The sequence below is a fragment of the Protopterus annectens genome, chromosome 7.part0 (assembly GCF_019279795.1).
Source record: "Protopterus annectens isolate FY-2018-M chromosome 7.part0, PAN1.0, whole genome shotgun sequence".
NCBI classification, from domain to species: domain Eukaryota; kingdom Metazoa; phylum Chordata; order Ceratodontiformes; family Protopteridae; genus Protopterus; species Protopterus annectens.
Window position 1 is genome coordinate 58,657,877 of NC_056739.1, and position 19,606 is coordinate 58,677,482.

Consider the following 19,606-nt stretch of genomic DNA (forward strand, 5'->3'; position numbering starts at 1 on the left):
TTTAAAACCAAATTAAAACTTTTCCTCAGAACACACTGGTTGTGCCCCTGTACTAAACCTGACTGATCAACTAGCTCTTCTTACCTGGTTCAACCTACCCTCCTCTTCTCAGTAATCAAGTTCCTTTGCTTAATAACAACTTACCTTGTCCTTCTGTAGTATTGCTTACATCTTCAGAATCTCATTAAGGAGACTGTTACTAATATATTGTATAATTTCATCTCCTACTTTTTCTTTATGACTACTTGTATACTAATATATTGTATAATTCAGCTGCCACCTTTTTCTTTATGATGTATTGCAACTACATTTTGTATTGTACTAATTGTATCTGTATATTTTGCACTATGTTATAAACGAATGACCTATTTGATTATTCTTTGTACTGCACCTGCAATGTTCATTGTATACATTAATTTTTGTTTATGTGATTTTGTTTGTTTCCTCGGAGCTTATCTCCCCGGGCCTCTACTGAAAATGGACATATATCCAGTTAGACTAGCCTGGTCAACACATGTAAAATAAAATAAAATAAATAAAATAAATAAATAATGTCCCATATATTTTTAAAAATCTGTGTGATTCTCTATACCAGGGCTTTGGAAGACAAGACAAAAATCTTGGCTTTCCTCGCTTGAATCCCCCTTCCAAGCTTGGTTAATTTTAGATATAACGTCAATAAACTAACTATGCTTATACTGAAACAACAAAACAAACTATTGAAAAAGAAACAAAAAAAGTGATGTCCAAATGGCAAGTTACTAAAACCACAACTTTAGAAAACAATATATGAGCACTTTCATTTGAATTGTATCAAACTTTATCAGATAACAGTCTGTGAAAAACTCTGCTTTTAAATAATCCGCCAAAAGGCACTATCCAAAAATGATTGATGGCTTACTATTACTTTTTTTTTGATTACCTCACTTTCAGTTAAAAATCATATCATTCAGTAAAAACCTGATTTACTCCAAGGATAGCTAAATTTCATCCACACCTGAGCAGCAAGCTATTGGACTATAATATATTAACTGTGACCATTAAAATACTTCTAATTGCAAAGGATGTACTAAGCAAATATATGTATGTATTTAAAGATGTATATAAAAATACAAAATATACATATATATATATATATATATATATATATAATATAGTAAGTTGCTGTTTGGGCATCGTGCTTTTTTGTTTCTTTTTAAATAATTTTATATATGATAAGTCCTGTTCATCTGATTGCCTTAGCAATATATGTGCAGGCTTGAAAAAAAATGATCCGTCCCTTGTGATTGCATTATGGTGTATTTTGGAAGGTAAACAACTCTATCCACCGATCAAATCGGTGTTGTGTATAGGAGTTATTTGGATTCTCTGACTCCTTTATGACAGCTGGCAAGAGAAAGCACAAGACACCAGCTTTAGGTTTATAGGGAAACTTAAATTGAACTCATCACTTTGCAATACAAAGAGGTAGCCATCAGGAATGTCCTTTGTCCTTTGTGCTCATCATTATTTCTACTGGTAACTAAACCCCTGATAAGACTTACTAACCATCATTCCAGTCTAACTGGCTATCACGTATATGAAGGTATTGTTCCAGCTCTTCACTTTCCAGATAATTGCCTGTAGGTTATGATAGAAACAGGAAATTTTATCTCCTGGCCTAAAAACACATTTTTGGAATTTAAACTAATAAACACCGCACTATCGTAAACTCAAACAACAAAACAAAGAACTCCTGAAAGCATGTCACAAACTTTATTATAAAAAAACAATTGGCTAAGCGCTTTCATTCATTTTATAATGAACTTCATCAGAACACTTTCAAAAATATAAAAATTCTGACAACATTTGCTTCTGGAATCTGTCTGAGGACCCACACCTTCATTCTGTTTGCTGCTGCCAATGCCCTCTCCCTTTGCTCCTAGGTGTCTAATCCAGTACTGATCAGCACCCCTGGAGCATTTTTATGCTATGCTGCCATCACATATGTTTTGGGAAAGTAATGAGCTGGCAGATTTTAAGAACAGCCTACAGAGTACTCTGTCAGAAATATTGGGTGAGTAAATGGATGTATCTAAGGAAACAAATTTTCCGAGCTGAGACTCATGATCTAAATTGCCTAGACATAGTAAAGCCTTGTTACATTTAATTCTGTTGGAGGACTAAAGAAAAGAAAATTACTCAAAAATAGAATCAAGTCTAAACCAACTGTATTTGAAGTACTGAAGATTCTAAAAGAAATAAAAGACATTGAAGAAGGATCTTTAGAAAAGGGAAGGAGCAAATTACATAGAAATAAATGGAAATTGTAGGAACAGTGAGTGCAGAACAATGTTCGGGAGGCACAAGAGTAACATTTAAGGGAAGGCAGGATTGAGCAATTTATGTAAGGTTGGACTGATAATAGTTATAAGGAAAGAAAACATATGCAGTGTATAATATATGCTTTCTTTTCTATTAATGTATGTTTGCCTGTGTCTTAAGAGATTATTTAATAAAGGTGTTAAAACAAAGACTATGCTAGGAAGATGTGAATGGGTTATTCTGAACAGGAAGGACAGAGGGGTAAAGAAGGGGCAGAAGCAGATTATAAGAACTAACTACTTCCAGGATCTCAAAGTATTGTTTTCACAGAGTGGGTTGTGTACTCATTGAATGGGCTGTCAGAATGCATATAAAAGAAGGAATCCATAGAGGACTCAAGAGGGTATGGGACAGGTGAGAAAAAGATAATTGGAAGGAAGGGATAGAGAGGAGACAGAATGTTAAATCAGTTAATATTCAGACATAAGCTTATTGCCGTTAAGGAAAAGTCGTATAAATCAAAAATGAAATAAGTAAACAAAGCATTTTTTTGTAAAGAGGCTATTCTCTGGCTACCCATTAGCAGCTTCACCCCAACACAACCCTTTACTGTACTGACCACTTGGTTGCAGTACTGTGCAAAAAGGGCAGAAACATTTATGCAAAACCCACTGGTTAGAACAATTTAATCAAGCTGCACCTGCAGTTGACAATGTAAAATAAAACAAGAAAGTCTAAGAACATCTATGCTTAATCACACCAAAGTCCATTGCAACACACATAAAGCAAATGTTGCTACAAATATCAAGGACACTCACTATAAATTTTGTCAGTTCTGTGGCACAGGGAGACAGAGCTCTGAATGTAACCAGATGACCCGGTTTTGATTATTGGCCTGACTGTTGATGGAAATGGCATGGGAGAGCTTGGAGTGATTAGGCTATTGGCAACACATCATTCTCGGAGGGGGGGCAGACCCCCCAGGCAATTCCTATATTGGCACCCCCCACACAAAAACTGAGGACCAGAAATAAAGGTTCTGTTGAAACTGTTGCAAAGAGCGTATGAAATCTCCTTGCCACAATTACTAGAACACATTCGTACTACAAAAATGCAACATTCATGTAACCGGCCTTGATATCAGCTGCAGTAGCTTAAATGCCTGCTGCCACTATACTTGCATCTGACTAGCAGCTCTTCTGAGGTGATGATCACAGCCCTTAACAATTTGCACCTGGTGCAGCCTTAGGTGATGATAATATCCCTTAGCTATGCTACTGATGAAAAGTACTAGTGAGGTATACCATTGCCTGCTTCAGGTGGCAAAGAAAAAGTATGGAGGTCAATAACATCCAGCCAAGTGTGTGGGTTGAACCAAGATCGCTACCTCACCACAGAGATGGAGCCCACTGCACATCCTCTTGCAGAGAGTGTAAAAGCCAGCATGTTCTGGGACTGCGAAGTATAGACAATGCCCTTATCAGCATAAATGATGCTACAGCCAGAGGGTTGTCATCTCTTTTCCGCCTTTTCATCTCTGATAATATTTCTCTTCCTAAAGTACAGCAGACTACTGGTCCAGAGAAGATGTATTGGATAAATGGACAACAGTGATTGCAGTGCAGTTCTGGCCAGCAACAAGAGGAACCAAAAATTAAAACTGCATAGATTGGTGCAGTGACACAAAGGAAAACATCTCTGATTATGATGATCCAGATAATCAAGTTAAATTAGCAGTTGGGGCACCTGCCACCTGTTTATCACTTTCAGGAAGGAAAGGATGGGGTACATAGCCACATCCACTGATTTTGTGGATGGAGAACAAAAAAGTGTGCTTAACTGCATGTTCGATGAAAGCAGGAAAATCTGCAGGCTTATACTGCTCACAAACATGAGCAGCAGTCCTATGTCATGCCCATTGCACGTACTCTACATGCATGCATCTACTGGGCATGCACCACAGGGATTAGGGCTTTCTTGAACTGCAGTGGGAGCTGTCTAATTAAGAGGTAGGGCTGGGAGACCAGTGGCTGGTTGCTGATAACAAATGTCAGCTAAGCTCACTAAATATTGTGATATACTGGTATGGAGTATGAACTCAGCAAGGCCATGGTGCTATAGCAGATCAGCCCAACTGCTAACAAGGGATCAGCTTTAAAAAAAATAAAAAAGCTGCAAAAGGAGTAGTCACTTTTGGCAGTCTTTAATATTTCTGTTCCAATACTTATTAATTTGAATAAATGTATATAAAGACATGTCATGATTTTTATTCCTCTATAGGCCAAATTTCTTTGTTTACCACCTCACTAGACAGTGTTGCACATAACCCTGTATCGCACTACTCTCTCTGGTTACCCGTGTTCAGAGGATAGTGTTATGTGTGTCTCTGTGCCACACCTACCATCTCCAGCAACCTATTTTCAGTGTGTCTCCCCATATCACACCTACAGTGTTCAGCAACCCATGTTTAGTAGGCACTGCATAACAGCTAGCCACATTCTATAGACAGTGTTAGAAATACCCCTATCTCACAGCTCTTTTTAGTTATTAAATCTGGACTCCACTCCCCTCCTGAATAGAGTGGACAACCTGGAGAACCAAAATCACTCCAGTTGAAGAAGCTGCAATACTATCCACATTTTCAGATTCTCTGTCTCTCTCTCTCTCTCTCTCTCTCTCTCTCTCTCACACACTTTTTTATTTCCAAATTGTGCGGCATAATAGAGGCTTGACTAATCTTTGTTTTGTAATTATTGTTAAATTTACCACAATCTTCCCCATCCCAAAAAGTATACTTCACTTTAATAACTTCAAGGGGAAGACATACTTAGCTGTTCAATGAACATTCACAGAAAAAGTACTGAATGTGGAAAAGTAAAAATCCTTTAAAAATTAAATTAATTATACGAGACAGAAAAAAGAAAAAAAAAAAAAAAATATATATATATATATATATATATATATATATATATATATATATATATAAAGTAGTCAGTAAACTAATTGCAGGTGAAACAGGAAGCATATTTGGGTGAATTAATGGTCTTGAACAATTTGAAGGAACTAAAGAATGGCTCTGGCCATTGTTGTTTATACAAGTGATTTGTACCAGCCTGTGTTACTGTAGATGTTTACATTAAATTTACATCAGACTACACATGGGGAAGACACACTGGTAAAAGAAGTTCAGACACACCAAGCTTCACATTATAAAAATACTTAATGGTTATGGTTTACTGCCCTAATACTCTGCCAGCGTTATGTCTGAAAATGCACTGCATGCCTTATAATATTGTTTGTCTTTTCGGCTTTTCCCGGTTAGGGGTCGCCACAGCGGAACTCCAGTCCGCTAATGACTGGCAGTAGATTTTTATGGTGCCGAGTTGCCAGCCCGATGCCCAACCTTCAGTGAAGGCATGCCCATTTACGCATGTCTTTCGGAGGCCACTTGGTAATAATAATGTACATTATACCACAACTAAATACAAATGTTCATTCATTCAACATTTACTAGAAAATGTGCCAAACCAAAATGTATATCAAATATTTAGAATTTTTTTATCAGCTAAACACTCTAGGTAGAAGTGCTTAGTTTTCAGGAGTAACCCAGAATTATGCCGAGAGTCACAGAGTAGACAAATAGGGACTGGGGACATTAAATTTTTAATGCAGAATCTCAGTAATGGCTCAGATCTTTAATCTTTTGTGCTAAACTGCCAGAGAATAGAATCTTCTGGATGAATGAAGACAAAAGGAAGACACAGCAATGATTTGGAGTCATTAAGATGGACAGATAAACCACCATTAAAATAACACGATGGATAACAGCATTTTTTTTCTGTAAAAGTTTAATTCTCCCCTTCCCCGGCCACATCTATGCTTCTATAAGGTCCCTGTTCCAAATGTACTCCTCTTGATGTTGGAATACCACCAGGAAAGAGGAAAACTCTATCTGACAAAACCATCTAAGGGTCAGGCAACCATACGCTGGCCATATATTCATCTGTACTTCTAATGCATTTCAAAGAATGTAGCAAATTGTGTTGTGAAGGCAGCCCAAGCTAAGTCATAAAGTCTGTACCCTTTCTGTTCTTTGGCACTTACAAGAAGAATGGAATGATGATTTTTTTCCACACTGCAGTCCTGGTAGCATTATACTTCATGTTCTTTGTGATCAACAGACTCTACAGCTGTCCTACTACAAACAGGAGCTTGAGAAGGGCACAGGCCTTTATATTGCTGAACACATTCTGCCATTCAGAACTACACAAGGGACCCTTTTCTTAGCTGCTACCCTAAAGGAACTGGTGATTAGAATACTCCTAATTCACTAATGCCAATTTATAAACAGGATTCTAGACACTGTCCTGCACATCATTTTAGTTCAATTTACATTCTGACCCCATTTCTGCCTAGCTACTTGGGGATTTGCAGAATACTGAAGTATTACTCTTCCCACCCTGAAAATGACACACTTTGACAAAGTGGCTATTGCAATGACCTTTACAGAACTATTTAGGTTTCCATCAAGCATAGATTTTAAATACACTGGCATAAAAGTTGATATTTCAATAGTTTCCCTTAGAAATGTCTACTTTCATGAGCAAAGTATCCCCGTCTTTTACAAGAACATAATGGAAACATTTTAATACCTTTGTAATGGCTGGGTTTTTCATGTCAAGGATCGGCTTTAAAATGGCAGCTTGAGTAAAGCATGTGACAGATGTTCAGCAATGAAAAATGCACTTTGCCTTAGAAGCAGTGAAACTGAAACTCACCATCAATATTGAAGCATTTTTGGAGGGGAGTCTTTTCCTCTGTAATCCCCTGACATGGTTTGGAGTTATTTCCTCCACATGTCTGCTACTTACAAAAGTTAACTTTTATATGGTTTTACCTTGGAGTAAGGAAGCCACCCTGAGATACTGGCATTTTGCAATTAGAATATACTCAAACACATTCTCACCATAATAATCACACTTTTCAGTGTCAAACATCTGTGTTATAAAAACTTCATCTATAGCCCCAGTTAAAACTTTAATTGAAAATATTATATAAAAAATTCTGTTTGTGACAAAAAGCTTTACCCTTTAACATAAACACAGACCACTGCTTAAAACACTTTTTGCCTTTCATTTTTATTCATAATTTCATAGATTGTTACTATGCTAACAACTTGGGGGCCTTTCTAAACCTAGCCAAGTTTTCCCGAAAGAATAATATCCTGTATCCTAATAAGACACTGAAAGACAGACATTTATAAGCTACCTCTGTCCATAAGGAACATGGGTTCCAGACCCAGTGTAAATTTCCTATTCCCCATTCACTGGTCTAGGTTGCGCTTATACTTATTAACAGATGAACTCCGATTCATATGGACGGGAAGCCTGTTCTATAGGAGGGGTAGTCCCAGAGACACACATATGTCTCTCCAGCATGTTTTGTTTAATTCAGTGACAAAATTCAGGTCATAGGATCATAGGAAGTTACTAAGCTATTGGCCCTGAGGCCCTTAAAGCCTAGCCAAGAGTTTAGCCCCTGCATAGACAAATCAGCACCTGGTGCCCCTGTCCAGCAGGAACACGGGTGGAAGCCCAAGGAAGTATTTTCTATCCAGGTTGCACTTAAAAGGGAGTAAAGAAGTACTCTGCTTGATGTGGAGAGGGAGTCTATTCCATAGATGAGGGAGTCTCTGGGACACAATTCTGTCCTACCAACAAGTCCTATTGATGCCACAGGTTGAGGCCGTGTGTGTGGGTTACTCAAATGGAGCTTGACTTGCAGATATGCAGCAGTCCCATCAAGTTGGGGTTTGAGATCGTCTTGTATGCCAGACAGACTGAGGAGTCTGTATGAAAGAGAGCAGAGGGATAGGGCTTTTAGCCTATCTGTGTATGGCAGATTTTTGAGGGCCCTGGAGTCTCCTGGTGAAGAACCTCTGTGGTTTCTCAGCTGCTGCATGTACTTTGTGAGGTACATGCCAAATGGAGCATTGTACTCAATAATGGGCCTTATAAGGGAAGAAAACAAGGATGTTATGACCATCTGTCCCTGGATGGGATACCCTTACTTATGAGGCGGGCCATTTAGAAAGTTTTCCATACAATGGAAGCAACATGGTTGTCAAAAGTCAGGTTGCTATCAATATGGGTGCCCAAATCCCTCACACCTGAATGCGTGCTTAAGACATTGTTATCAATGTGCTAATTTGTGGGGGCGTCACTCTCCCCAAAGGGGATGATGATGCATTTTTTTTATATTCAGTTTGAGGCCATGTTTCTGCCACCAGTCATTTGTTTGGGTGAGACCCTCTTGCAGGATGCCCACGTCACTAGGGGAATTGATGACAGCTATCAGCTTGCAGTCATCTTCAGACTTGGTCAGCCATAACTCACTGGTTTTGGAATGCACTTTAGAAAAGTATATCCCAAATAACAGAGCCCCAAGACCAAACCCTGGGTACGCCACTTGATATGGGTCTACTGCTTGAGGTGGCTTCCCCTATTTTGACTAGGGGGGGTTCTATTAGTAAACCAATTAGCTACACATCTGGTAACATACGGATTGATGCCTACTAGTTGAGAGAGTTTATCTATTATGCCCGAGTGGGGAATAGTGTTGAAGACTTTGGCCAGGTTAAGGTAGGTGGTGTGCACTGTCTTTTCCTCATCCATGGCTTTGGTGACTGTCTCAAAGAAGTCGACCAAATTTAACAGACATGACAAAGCCAAACTGTGTGGGATCAAGTGTTTGGAGGTTGCCAATTAATTCCATGGCCTTGCAGATCAGGCTAGTTAGGATGATGGGTCTATAATTTCCTGGATCAGTGGATGCTCCTCCTTTGTGTAAAGGGATGACAGAAGCTGTCCTCCACTCAGCTGGAACAAAGCTGGTACTCAAGCTTTGGTTGAATAGGGAGCCAAACAGTGCTACAAGTTCCTGCCTGAGTTCATGTAGGATGCAGCCTGGGATGTTATTGGGTACCATGGAGGCTGTATTTTTTGCCTTTGAGACAGCAGTGATGACCTGATCCCTAGATATAAGGGGAAGGGGCAGGCACTGGGAATGTGCTGATTTGTCCGTAGAACTTTTCTTTCTGGTACTCTTTGACTTATGAACATGTAGGACATTCATAAGTGTGGGATTTGTGGATGCCTTCTAAGCCAGGCATAGATCACCCCTCAACAATCTACAGGAGACTGAGTAGAGAAAAAGTTCATTAAGGCACTCTATATTAGGCAGGTTTGTTGGACGTTGTATTCTTTTTGTAAGGAACCTCTGAGGTCACTCTAGTTGAGGCATATGCCTGGTCAGGTGCATACCAAAGACAATACTGTACTCCATGATTGGTCAGATGAGGGTAGAGTATTGTGTTAAATTGTCATTCATATTAATTGTGTTTATGCTACTGAAGTCAAAAGATGATGGAGGACTAAGTAATCAGGGGTGCTGTAACTGGGGGACAGAAGCAGCACACTGCTCATGCAGAAAAGAACATAGCTAGTAGTAAAACCATCAGCAGTGTGAATGTGGGGTTCTCTTATCAATGCATATGATGCACATCAGCTGGCATCCTGCACGTAGTGGGGTCCTCTTATCAATGCATATGATGCACATCAGCTGGCATCCTGCACGTAGTGGGGTCCTCTTATCAATGCATATGATGCACATCAGCTGGCATCCTGGATGTAGTGGGAAAAGCCTGCACACTTGCCTTTGGTGTGTAAAGCTGTGTGACCCACCAATGCATTATTTGCTGGATTCCTCCTGGCGCTGGTTACATGATGAGCACTGACAAATTGTCATCTCTTCTCAAGCAGGTACAAAAGCAGGGATGAATAATAAATCTAACAGAAGCCAAAGGATGAATTTTTGTGAGCTAGCATGATTCAGGTAGTAGGTAATGACAGAAAAGAAAAATCTTGTAAATACAGACCCTAAATGTCTGCTTGTGCAGCTTTTCTGGTGAACTCATGAGCTGTTTAACAATCATATTAAGGAATGAAGCTGTGTTCTAACATTGAAAGGCAGATGAAAATGCCTACGGCCATTCTGCAGCACTGTTTCTGCCTAGTCATTGATCTGTTGTCCAGCAGGGATCAGCTGGAAGAGCTCCGACTGGCTATAGAGAAATGTGATGCTTCACTAAGTGTTTTCCTACTTAAGTGGTTCAGTGAGGATTATCAGACCCAAAAGTTACATGAAGATGCGGTCCTGCTTTATCTCACTGTGCTTTTATTTTGTTTTTAAGGGATGTGCCTTCACCCCCTCTCAGCAACTGCAGCTGTAAGTGGATATTGATTTTCCGCAGCCCAAGCAGCTGTTTGATGTATATAAACAGGGATTCAGTGCCAAACACAAACAGAAAGTTAAATCTTTTTTGAAAGATTATCATGCAGCCTGGGAACTTCATCACCTGGTGAATAGATTCATCCTTCTGACATTACAAACACACTTTTTTCTTTTTTTTTTTTCTTAAGCATTGCAAACTTTCTTCCAGAAATGTGATGCATCATACTTTGACTGATGTTGTCCACACCTTTTCTAATATATCTCTGTATTTATTTATTGACATTTGCTTACTGGGAAAGCCCATTTTCATTGGAGACCTGGGGGGGAGCTCCAATGTATAACAAAACATTTTAAGAATAATAATTATTCAGTCATTAAAAATATTACAAGAAACAAATACATTTTAAATAATTATACCAAATTAGGCAAATATGAAAACCTTCATTAACAGTAGATACAAGTTATATGACAATGATTTAACAGTTAGAGAAATGTTAGCCAGTTTATTGAGAAATTAAAGGTAAATTAGGATAATACAAAGAGGAGTTGCAATATGAAGTGAGAGAAAAAGCAGGCGTGAGGTATATTTAGAGAGAAAGCCAGAGGGAAGAAATCAATATCAGTAAGGTAGTAAGTGAAGAAGGGAGAGTAAAGAAATGTAAGATATGAGAAGGAATTTGTCCACATTTAGGGATATAGTTTATCCTAGTGTTGAGCAAGAACAGAGACAGGTTTTGGCTAGAAAGTCTTTCAGAATGGTTTTGAAGGATGGGAAGGAGGGTATTGACTCAATGGATAGAGATAAGGCGGTCCAGGCCTTAGCAACATGGTACGAGTACAAGTAATGCCCAGCAGATTTGTTAAGTTTGTGGACAGACAGGAGTTTTGGGTCATGGGATCATAATGACTGACTAGGAATATCGTTGTATAGAATGTTATTTAGTGCTGGACAAACAGGGTCTGGATAATTTTATAGGTGGTAAGAAGCTGTGTAGATGTTGGTTGATTGGGTAGTTCTTACCAATTTAGACTTTTTAGTGCTGTGGGTTTTAAAAGAGGTATTCACTGCAAATTATAGCAACTTTGTTATAACATTGTTCAAGTTTTGATTTTTTTTTTAAGCCTGGAGGTTCGTGAGGATGGGAGCACCTTATAGAAGAGTGGGGAGGAGATAAGTAGTGACACGTGTAGCTTTAGTTGTGTCAGTGAGAACGTTTTTGGATCTATAAAACATACCTAGGTTTGATGAGTTTTTCTTAAGGAATGTTGTACATGCAGGTCAAATTTAAGATCATCATCCACTATCATCCCTAATAATTGACTATGAGAAGAGACTTCAATGGTTGTATTATCAAGAGAGAGGACTTTCAATTTTGCTTTTCATGGAAGATGGATTTGAGGACAAAAGTAGTAGTTTGTTTTTTTATGCCATTTGCTAAGATCCTTCAAGATATTATTAAAGGTAGAAAGAGGAGCTCTGAGAACCTATGGTAGAAAAAAATACATTATGGACCATATAGCTTTTTCACTTGTAACACCAGATCTGTCCCAAATTTGAAATAAAGTTTTTGTTCCCTCCTTCTAAACGAACACATTTTTGATATACCGGTAAAGTGTTTCAATATTAAAACGCTAAGTGTAAGCTTAGGTTGTACATATGTATTGGTATATCAGTATGTTTCAAAGTGAAGGTAACATTTCAGGGCGTTGGTGGGTTACTCTAATGTTGCCTAATGACAGTGTGTTTATGTTATGAGTGCTAGTAAGTACTTCGGTGCTTACAAATTCCACTGGAATTAGCTTGGAGGCAATTGGTGAATGAAATGATTGAATTTAAAGGACGGAGGAACATTCTATGTGAGTGGCCAGCTATTAGCAGTCCAAGCACCAGCTCAGCTTTGGAAGCTGGACATAGTTCCGGGGGGTGGATCCAAGGATCTTGTTAGACCTAGTACAAAAAGTAGAGGAGAGGAGGTAGTCCAACAGAGGGTGGGGGGAAGGGGATGGGGATGGGGATATAAATAAAATATCATAGGAAAGGGAAAAGAGTAAGAGGAAGTCAAAGAAAGCTAATGAGGTTTTATGTTATTATTACAGGAAATAAAACTGAAAAGGGAGGAAACCATGAAACTGGAAAAGAGAGAATGCAAAACAATGGGGTGCAGTACGGTTGCTGGCAGAGAAAAGAGGAATAATGATTATAATGAGGACATTTATGAATGTACAGGCAAAAATATTCAGAAGATGAAGGAGGGAGGTGAGTTATTATAGCTTTGGGTATAGATGGTCAAGAGTGGAAAGCTGGAGCAACTGATGGCCCAAACTTAGATGCCCCCATCTTTTTGGAGGCATTCCATGTTAAGTGTCAAGAGGTGTGGCCACAAAGTGAATGTAAACTTATGGGGATGGGGATTTTAATGTAGAAGTCAACTGAAAAAGGGATAGAAAGTTTGGCTAGAGGTCAAGAAAGGTCCTAAGGCATGGGAAAAAGTTGAAATATTAGTAGACATTCGGAGACTACCACACTCTGAGGTGCACAAATATACTTTTTCTAGAGAAAGCTTTTTTAGATACATTTTTGATGAGTGGAGTAGGCATCGTACAAGTTCAAAAAGTACAAATAGGTGATAGGTGGCTTTCTGATCATGCTCATACAATAGACAAAAATCAACATTACTAAACTCGTTAAGTGCCCTTTCATAAAGGTACAAAAGAATAGAGTTGGTCCTAGGCTGTAATAAAGAGCTCACTGAAGATAATCAGATGGGACAGACTTGGTACGATGCAGTAAAGTATACTATGAAAGGGCATTGACTGAGCCAAGAAGGGCGTTAGGTGAGCGAGAGGAGAGAAATGTTAGAAGAAAATGAGAGGCACCTCTGAGACAGCTGCAACAGGAAGCTGATGAGAAGAATAATAAGAGAGTTACATGGGGGCGGGTACAAAAAGTAATGACACAAGGACTTATAGCCTGTGTTAAGAAAGGTGAAACAATGATGGTGGCGAGGGGCCTTACAAGTAGATAGGGCTTCTGGTTATGGCAGGAACGTTAGGAAAGTCAAAAGGAAATAAATACAGGTACCAGATAACAGCTCGGTTTTCACCTCAAAGCTACAGGCATAAGCAAAAATGAAACCGAACCACCACGGCTAAAATTTCAACTCCACCAAATTTAAACATTTAATGCAACCAATCAGCTTATGCTGTCAATTAAATAGGTTATGTAAATCACAATGTTAAAAAGCATAGTTAAAATACAAATACAGCTTAATATTCCCATATAAAACCTTAAATACTCATAAATGTATCCAACAAATAGTGAATAAATGAAAAATAAATAAATATATATATATAATAGACAAAACCAACTTTTAGAGGGATTCAGTGCTTAAGTGCTTTTGCCTTTAGGAATGGTTTCAGTGATGCTGTTTCATTGATACCTGGGGGTTTATCTGCATTCAGTCATAAGATCCATTTCTGCTCAACTTCTTCAGTTCTATTTTTAATGTCACCCCCTCTAATACTTTCCTCTGTTACCTCTAAGACCAAAAATTTAAAAAAACATGATGTATCCCTTCTGCTCCCACGTGCTTAGCTAAAGCACTAGTCTCTTTCTTGTTAACTATATTCCTCATGTGTTCTAAGATATGCTCTTTTAACATTCTGTTAGTTTTGCCTATGTAGAAAACTTTACAATATTGGCAAAAGCAAAAATATACAACATTTCTCGTCCTGCAGTCTGCATAAAAATTAGTCTCTATTTTAAATTTCAGTTCAGGATGTATGAAGGTAGTACCTGAAAAAATATATTTACAAGCTGTACTATTCCTACATGAATAGGTCCCTATCCTATGTGACATATTCTTGGGTTTAGACACTTGTGCTTTATAACATAACTGTCTTTTTAATGATTTCTTGTTTGTAATTGAAAAATGGGGTACAGAGTCAATAACCTCTTCCAATTCCTTAGTGGCTGTAAGTATATTCCAATTCTTCTTAAAGATTTCACAAAACAAATTGACGTCACTAGCATATGAGATAGGGAACCTAAACTTTTCTTGTATAGGATTTAACTTCAATAGTCCTTGTGTAGCATGTTCTGAAAAATACGGTCTACCTTTACCTTCTCGTTCTTTGTATACTTCTGTGATAGTAGCATCCACTTCTGATTGACTATACCCCCTACTAAGGAAATCTTCCCTTAGTCACAACATCGCTTTCTCTAATTCCTCTTCTCTGTTATTTAGTCTAATAACTCTTAAAAGCTGTCCTTTCATTACATTTTTGCTAATATGCCTTGGATGCATGCTATTTCTATGTAATAAGGAAAAACTCAAGATGTTGATTTGAATGCCTACAAGTACATTTCAAGGTAGGTATTTCCTTTTATTTACAGAACTTGGTAAAAATCATGTTGTCCAGGATTATTGTATCACAGTTGTAGTATAAGCTCACATTCAGAACAGAATTTTTTTTATGATAATTTGTGTGAGCTCTAGATATTTTTTCATATTTTGGTGAGTAGGGTCCCTATAGAGAAACATGAGAGTTAGTAGTGTAGGATTCTTAACTGTGACCGAGTCATGGGCTTGTAGTATTACTCCCAGCCGCTGAAAGATGGAGTCCTTTGTAACTGAAGTAATGTCTCTCATAAGAATCATGGTGAATATAATGAATATGTAATTTGCTTCCTCTGTGTTATCTTGTTTATCATGTAAGCACTTTGGAAATGCCATCTATGTACTATTGTCCAAGAAAAGATGGGAGTTCCTGACCTGATTCAGTGATTTTGTTTAATTCTGTCTCTCTCTCTTTTTCAGTTGAAGAGCATGAAATGGGCGAGAGGGGCTCGACAAATCCCAAGCTCTGTTTGCAGTCAGCCATGCAAGCCTGGAGAGAGAAAAAAGACTGTAAAAGGGATTCCGTGCTGCTGGAATTGTGAGCGCTGTGATGGTTATCAGTATCAGGTGGACAGCTACAACTGCAAACCATGCCCATTCAATATGCGGCCTAATGAGAATCACACTGGCTGCCGTCCCATCCCGATCATTAAACTGGAGTGGAGCTCCCCTTGGGCTATGATCCCTGTGTTTATAGCCATTATGGGTATTATTGCTACACTTTTTGTTGTTGTGACTTTTGTTCGTTACAATGACACCCCCATAGTCAAGGCATCTGGACGGGAACTCAGCTATGTCCTTTTGACTGGGATCTTTCTGTGTTATGCTACTACATTCCTGATGATTGCATCACCTGATGTTGGGATTTGTTCACTGCGTCGTGTTTTCCTGGGGCTGGGAATGAGTATCAGCTACGCTGCACTGCTGACCAAAACAAACAGAATCTACCGGATATTTGAACAGGGGAAAAAATCGGTCAGTGCACCTAAGTTCATCAGTCCTGCCTCCCAGCTAGTTATCACTTTCAGCCTTATCTCAGTACAGCTCATTGGAGTGTGTATTTGGTTCATTGCAGATCCCTCACACTCCATGGTTGACTATAAGGAGCAAAGAACTGCAGACCCAGAATTTGCCCGAGGGGTGCTCAAGTGTGACATTTCGGACCTTTCTCTTATCTGTTTGCTGGGATACAGCATGCTTCTTATGGTAACATGTACTGTGTATGCTATCAAAACACGAGGAGTGCCTGAAACATTCAATGAAGCCAAGCCCATTGGCTTTACAATGTACACCACTTGCATCATCTGGCTTGCCTTCATACCTACCTTTTTTGGGACGTCACAGTCTGCAGAAAAGGTAAGTGATGTAAGCTATTCTCTCATAAGACAGCTTCACTACGTGTTATACATATTAAAAAAACAGCAACACTGATGAAAGCATTTTTCATTTTGCACATTGTGTTATAATAAATTGTAAACACAAATGATAGTTACTTGGTGTGAGTTACCATTAGCAGTGGCATATTTTATGCATCTTTAATCATCTTTTCTTCAGAAAAATATTTTGCCATGTTGTTCTTTAAATAGTATTGTAAATCAAGTTTTTCAAAATTACTTCAATTTATGTTGCATCCACAGCTGCCCTTTTGCTTTGCTACCCTAACCTCAAACTATCATACCTTAATGATTCCAGAATTTCTCTACACACCCCGAAAATGTGACCACAGACTCTTAGGAAGGAGCAAAACTACTTTTCATGTAGAAAGTCAAAACAACTACAAGCTGAATACCCACACAAATGTTATGAAGACAGCACAGTAATACAGCCCTATCATATGCTTTATAAACACTGTAAAGAAAATTGTTAATAACCTAGTTCTGGTTTATGATGTGCTCCATATTACAGAGTAGGCATTTTCCTCATATTTTATACAGAATCCGTTAAGCTTTGTGCTTGCATTCTGTTCATATGAGATAGAGAAACTGTTTTAAGTATCTGTGCCTTTTGTCATTTAGGTTCCAGTTTATAAGAATACATAGACAGCTCTAAGGTTTACAGCCTACTTTTATGAGTATTCTGTGCATTTTTTCTTCTTTCTGATCGTCCTGATTTTTTTCTGATGATATTCTTCATAGGTCTTTACATTCCTTATGCTTTCTGTCCTCCAAATTGTAAATGTTAGCTTCACAATGCATGCACACACACACAGACACACACACACACACACACACACACACACACACACACACACACACACACGCACACACGCGCACACGCACACACACACAAATGCACACAAATATATAAATTACTCAAAACACCAATACATTGGTGTCCCAAACATCAACTAAATAATGTTAGAAATGCAAACATCAACATGCCATGATGCATGTACCGAGAAACAACCTTGGTGCATGCAAAATTTTAAAACAAATGAAAAAAAAAACTGAAAACATAGTTTGTGCGTGTGTGTATATGTGTGTCTGTATATATGTTATGTATCTATCTAAAGAAATATATATATATATATATATATATATATATATATATATATATATATATATATATATATATACATATATAAAATCAGTACTTTACTGGATAATTTATGAGGAATATATAAAGCTAGAAGAACACTAAGGATTTATGATACATTTTTATAAAATAATAAAAATATATATTTACTGATGTTATATAACACACACAGTGCATGGATTAAAAAACATGCTAGTAATTGTAAAATATGCTGCAATTACTCTGGAAATATAATATTTACAATGACTGATAATATAATATTTATCTCAGGATTACTATTAAATAGTTGGAACACAAGAAATCCAATAAGACACAGATTTTCGTTAAAGTGAAGCACAAAATAAAACACTAAGAGTGCGACATACCTAACCGAGAACTGTTGTCAGGGTCAGTGCTGTAATTTACACACAGCACTTGAAGGATCGTGCCCAGTCAAGATGCAGGAACTGAGACGTACAATCATTTTAAGATTTCAGTATACAGAAAGGTTGTTAATGTGATTATTTTTTTAAGGAAATTCTGAAAGCAGTTCCTGACAGTTTTAGCAATTAATAATTTGTATGTTATCTAAGAATTTTTGTCACTTACATTGAACCCCAAAGTAGTACCTTATATAAGTACATAAACAGAGGGTCTACATTAAATCAGTGAATGCTTAAAGGGAATGCTGATTTATCGACCCTCTTTCAGTGAAAGCTGAAAATTCCGAACACTCAGAACAACGATTTTTTTTCCCAGGGAAAAAAATTGCTGGGCCATTTTTGGGACTTAACCATTTCTTCCACTGTGATGCGATCTCGGAGTTAATATATTTAAGTAGGGGGGATGGGGGCACATTATTTACTGTTTTGAAGTCTTTTTTTTTTTTTTGTGGAACGATTTTTTTTCCCTGGGAAAAAAATTGCTTTTCTGAGTGTTTGGGATTTTCAGCTTTCGCTGAAAGAGGGTCGATAAATCAATGTTCACTTTTTTAGCTTTTCGCTGATTTAACATAGACCTTAAACAGGCTGTTGGTGACAGAGAAGGTAAGAAGGAGTCAAAGAGGATTAGGCTTGTATAGATCTCTACTCTAAGGGCTTGTAGAAACAGTACAGAGCATTTTTTGTCAGAGACGTGCAAGTGAGAGCCCTGTATTGGAGCCTAACACAGGCTACAGATGGACAGTTCGCAAATTCCAGTTAATAGTATATAACTATGTAGAATGAGAAATCCACAAAGTATCTGTGGATCTTTCAGAGAATATCTTATTTCGACATATAAAGGTCATATGCCAATACAATTTTTATCAGTTAATGATTAGTTTCCATTTGTGGGACTGATAATGTATGACATAAGCAGGTACAATACAGGGGTTCACAGGTGAACCATCTACACCCCCCCCCCCTTGCAGGCAATGACCACACCACTTGAAATGGGGTGAATGGAAGAGGCCTTGTAGCTGAAAATACCTTCTACTACATTAGGTTTAATGTACATTTTTTGTTTGTATCAAGCCTTTTACCAAGAGCATGTCTGATAAGCTAGATGAATGTTCTACTTTTATTTTATTTTATACATTTTTAACCAGGTATGCCCACTGAACACAATTGTCCATTTTCACTGTCATCTCAGGAGCACTGTCCCATCAAGTAACTTGCTCAATCACTCAGTCAGGAAATGGAGGTAAAATGAATCAAACCATGTACACTGGGCTACAGAGTGCAACTAATTAATAGCTCAGAACCATAATCCTCTGTCATAACTGCCAGACTATGAGTTATTAAATTATGGGATAAATGTTTGAACATACCTTTCTACACAACACATGTACATTGACTTTGTTTTAGGGAAAATTACTATTTCTTACTCAAAAAAAAAAAAAAAAATATATATATATATATATATATATATATATATATATATATATATATTATGGGTCTCCTTCTAATGACCGAAACGCCGATTCGCCGACAGTGAAATCACCGACACGAAACGACCGACAACGCAGTTGACCGACACGCTCGAATCCCGACAGACGGAAGACCGACAAGGGGAATGTGTAAGCGCGACCTGGTAAGTATGCGATAGTGAGGGAT

General features: G+C 38.0%; 1 protein-coding gene across 2 annotated transcripts in view; it reads left to right on the plus strand.

The window, feature by feature from the left end:
• Nucleotides 1-19,606, plus strand: part of GRM4 (glutamate metabotropic receptor 4) — a 3,082,936-nt gene that overhangs the window by 2,760,957 nt on the left and 302,373 nt on the right. For both annotated transcript variants that reach the window (XM_044076481.1, XM_044076482.1), the window contains exon 9: nucleotides 15,417-16,352. In XM_044076481.1, the coding sequence (XP_043932416.1) occupies nucleotides 15,417-16,352 (936 nt within the window). The remainder of the gene's footprint in view (nucleotides 1-15,416; nucleotides 16,353-19,606) is intronic.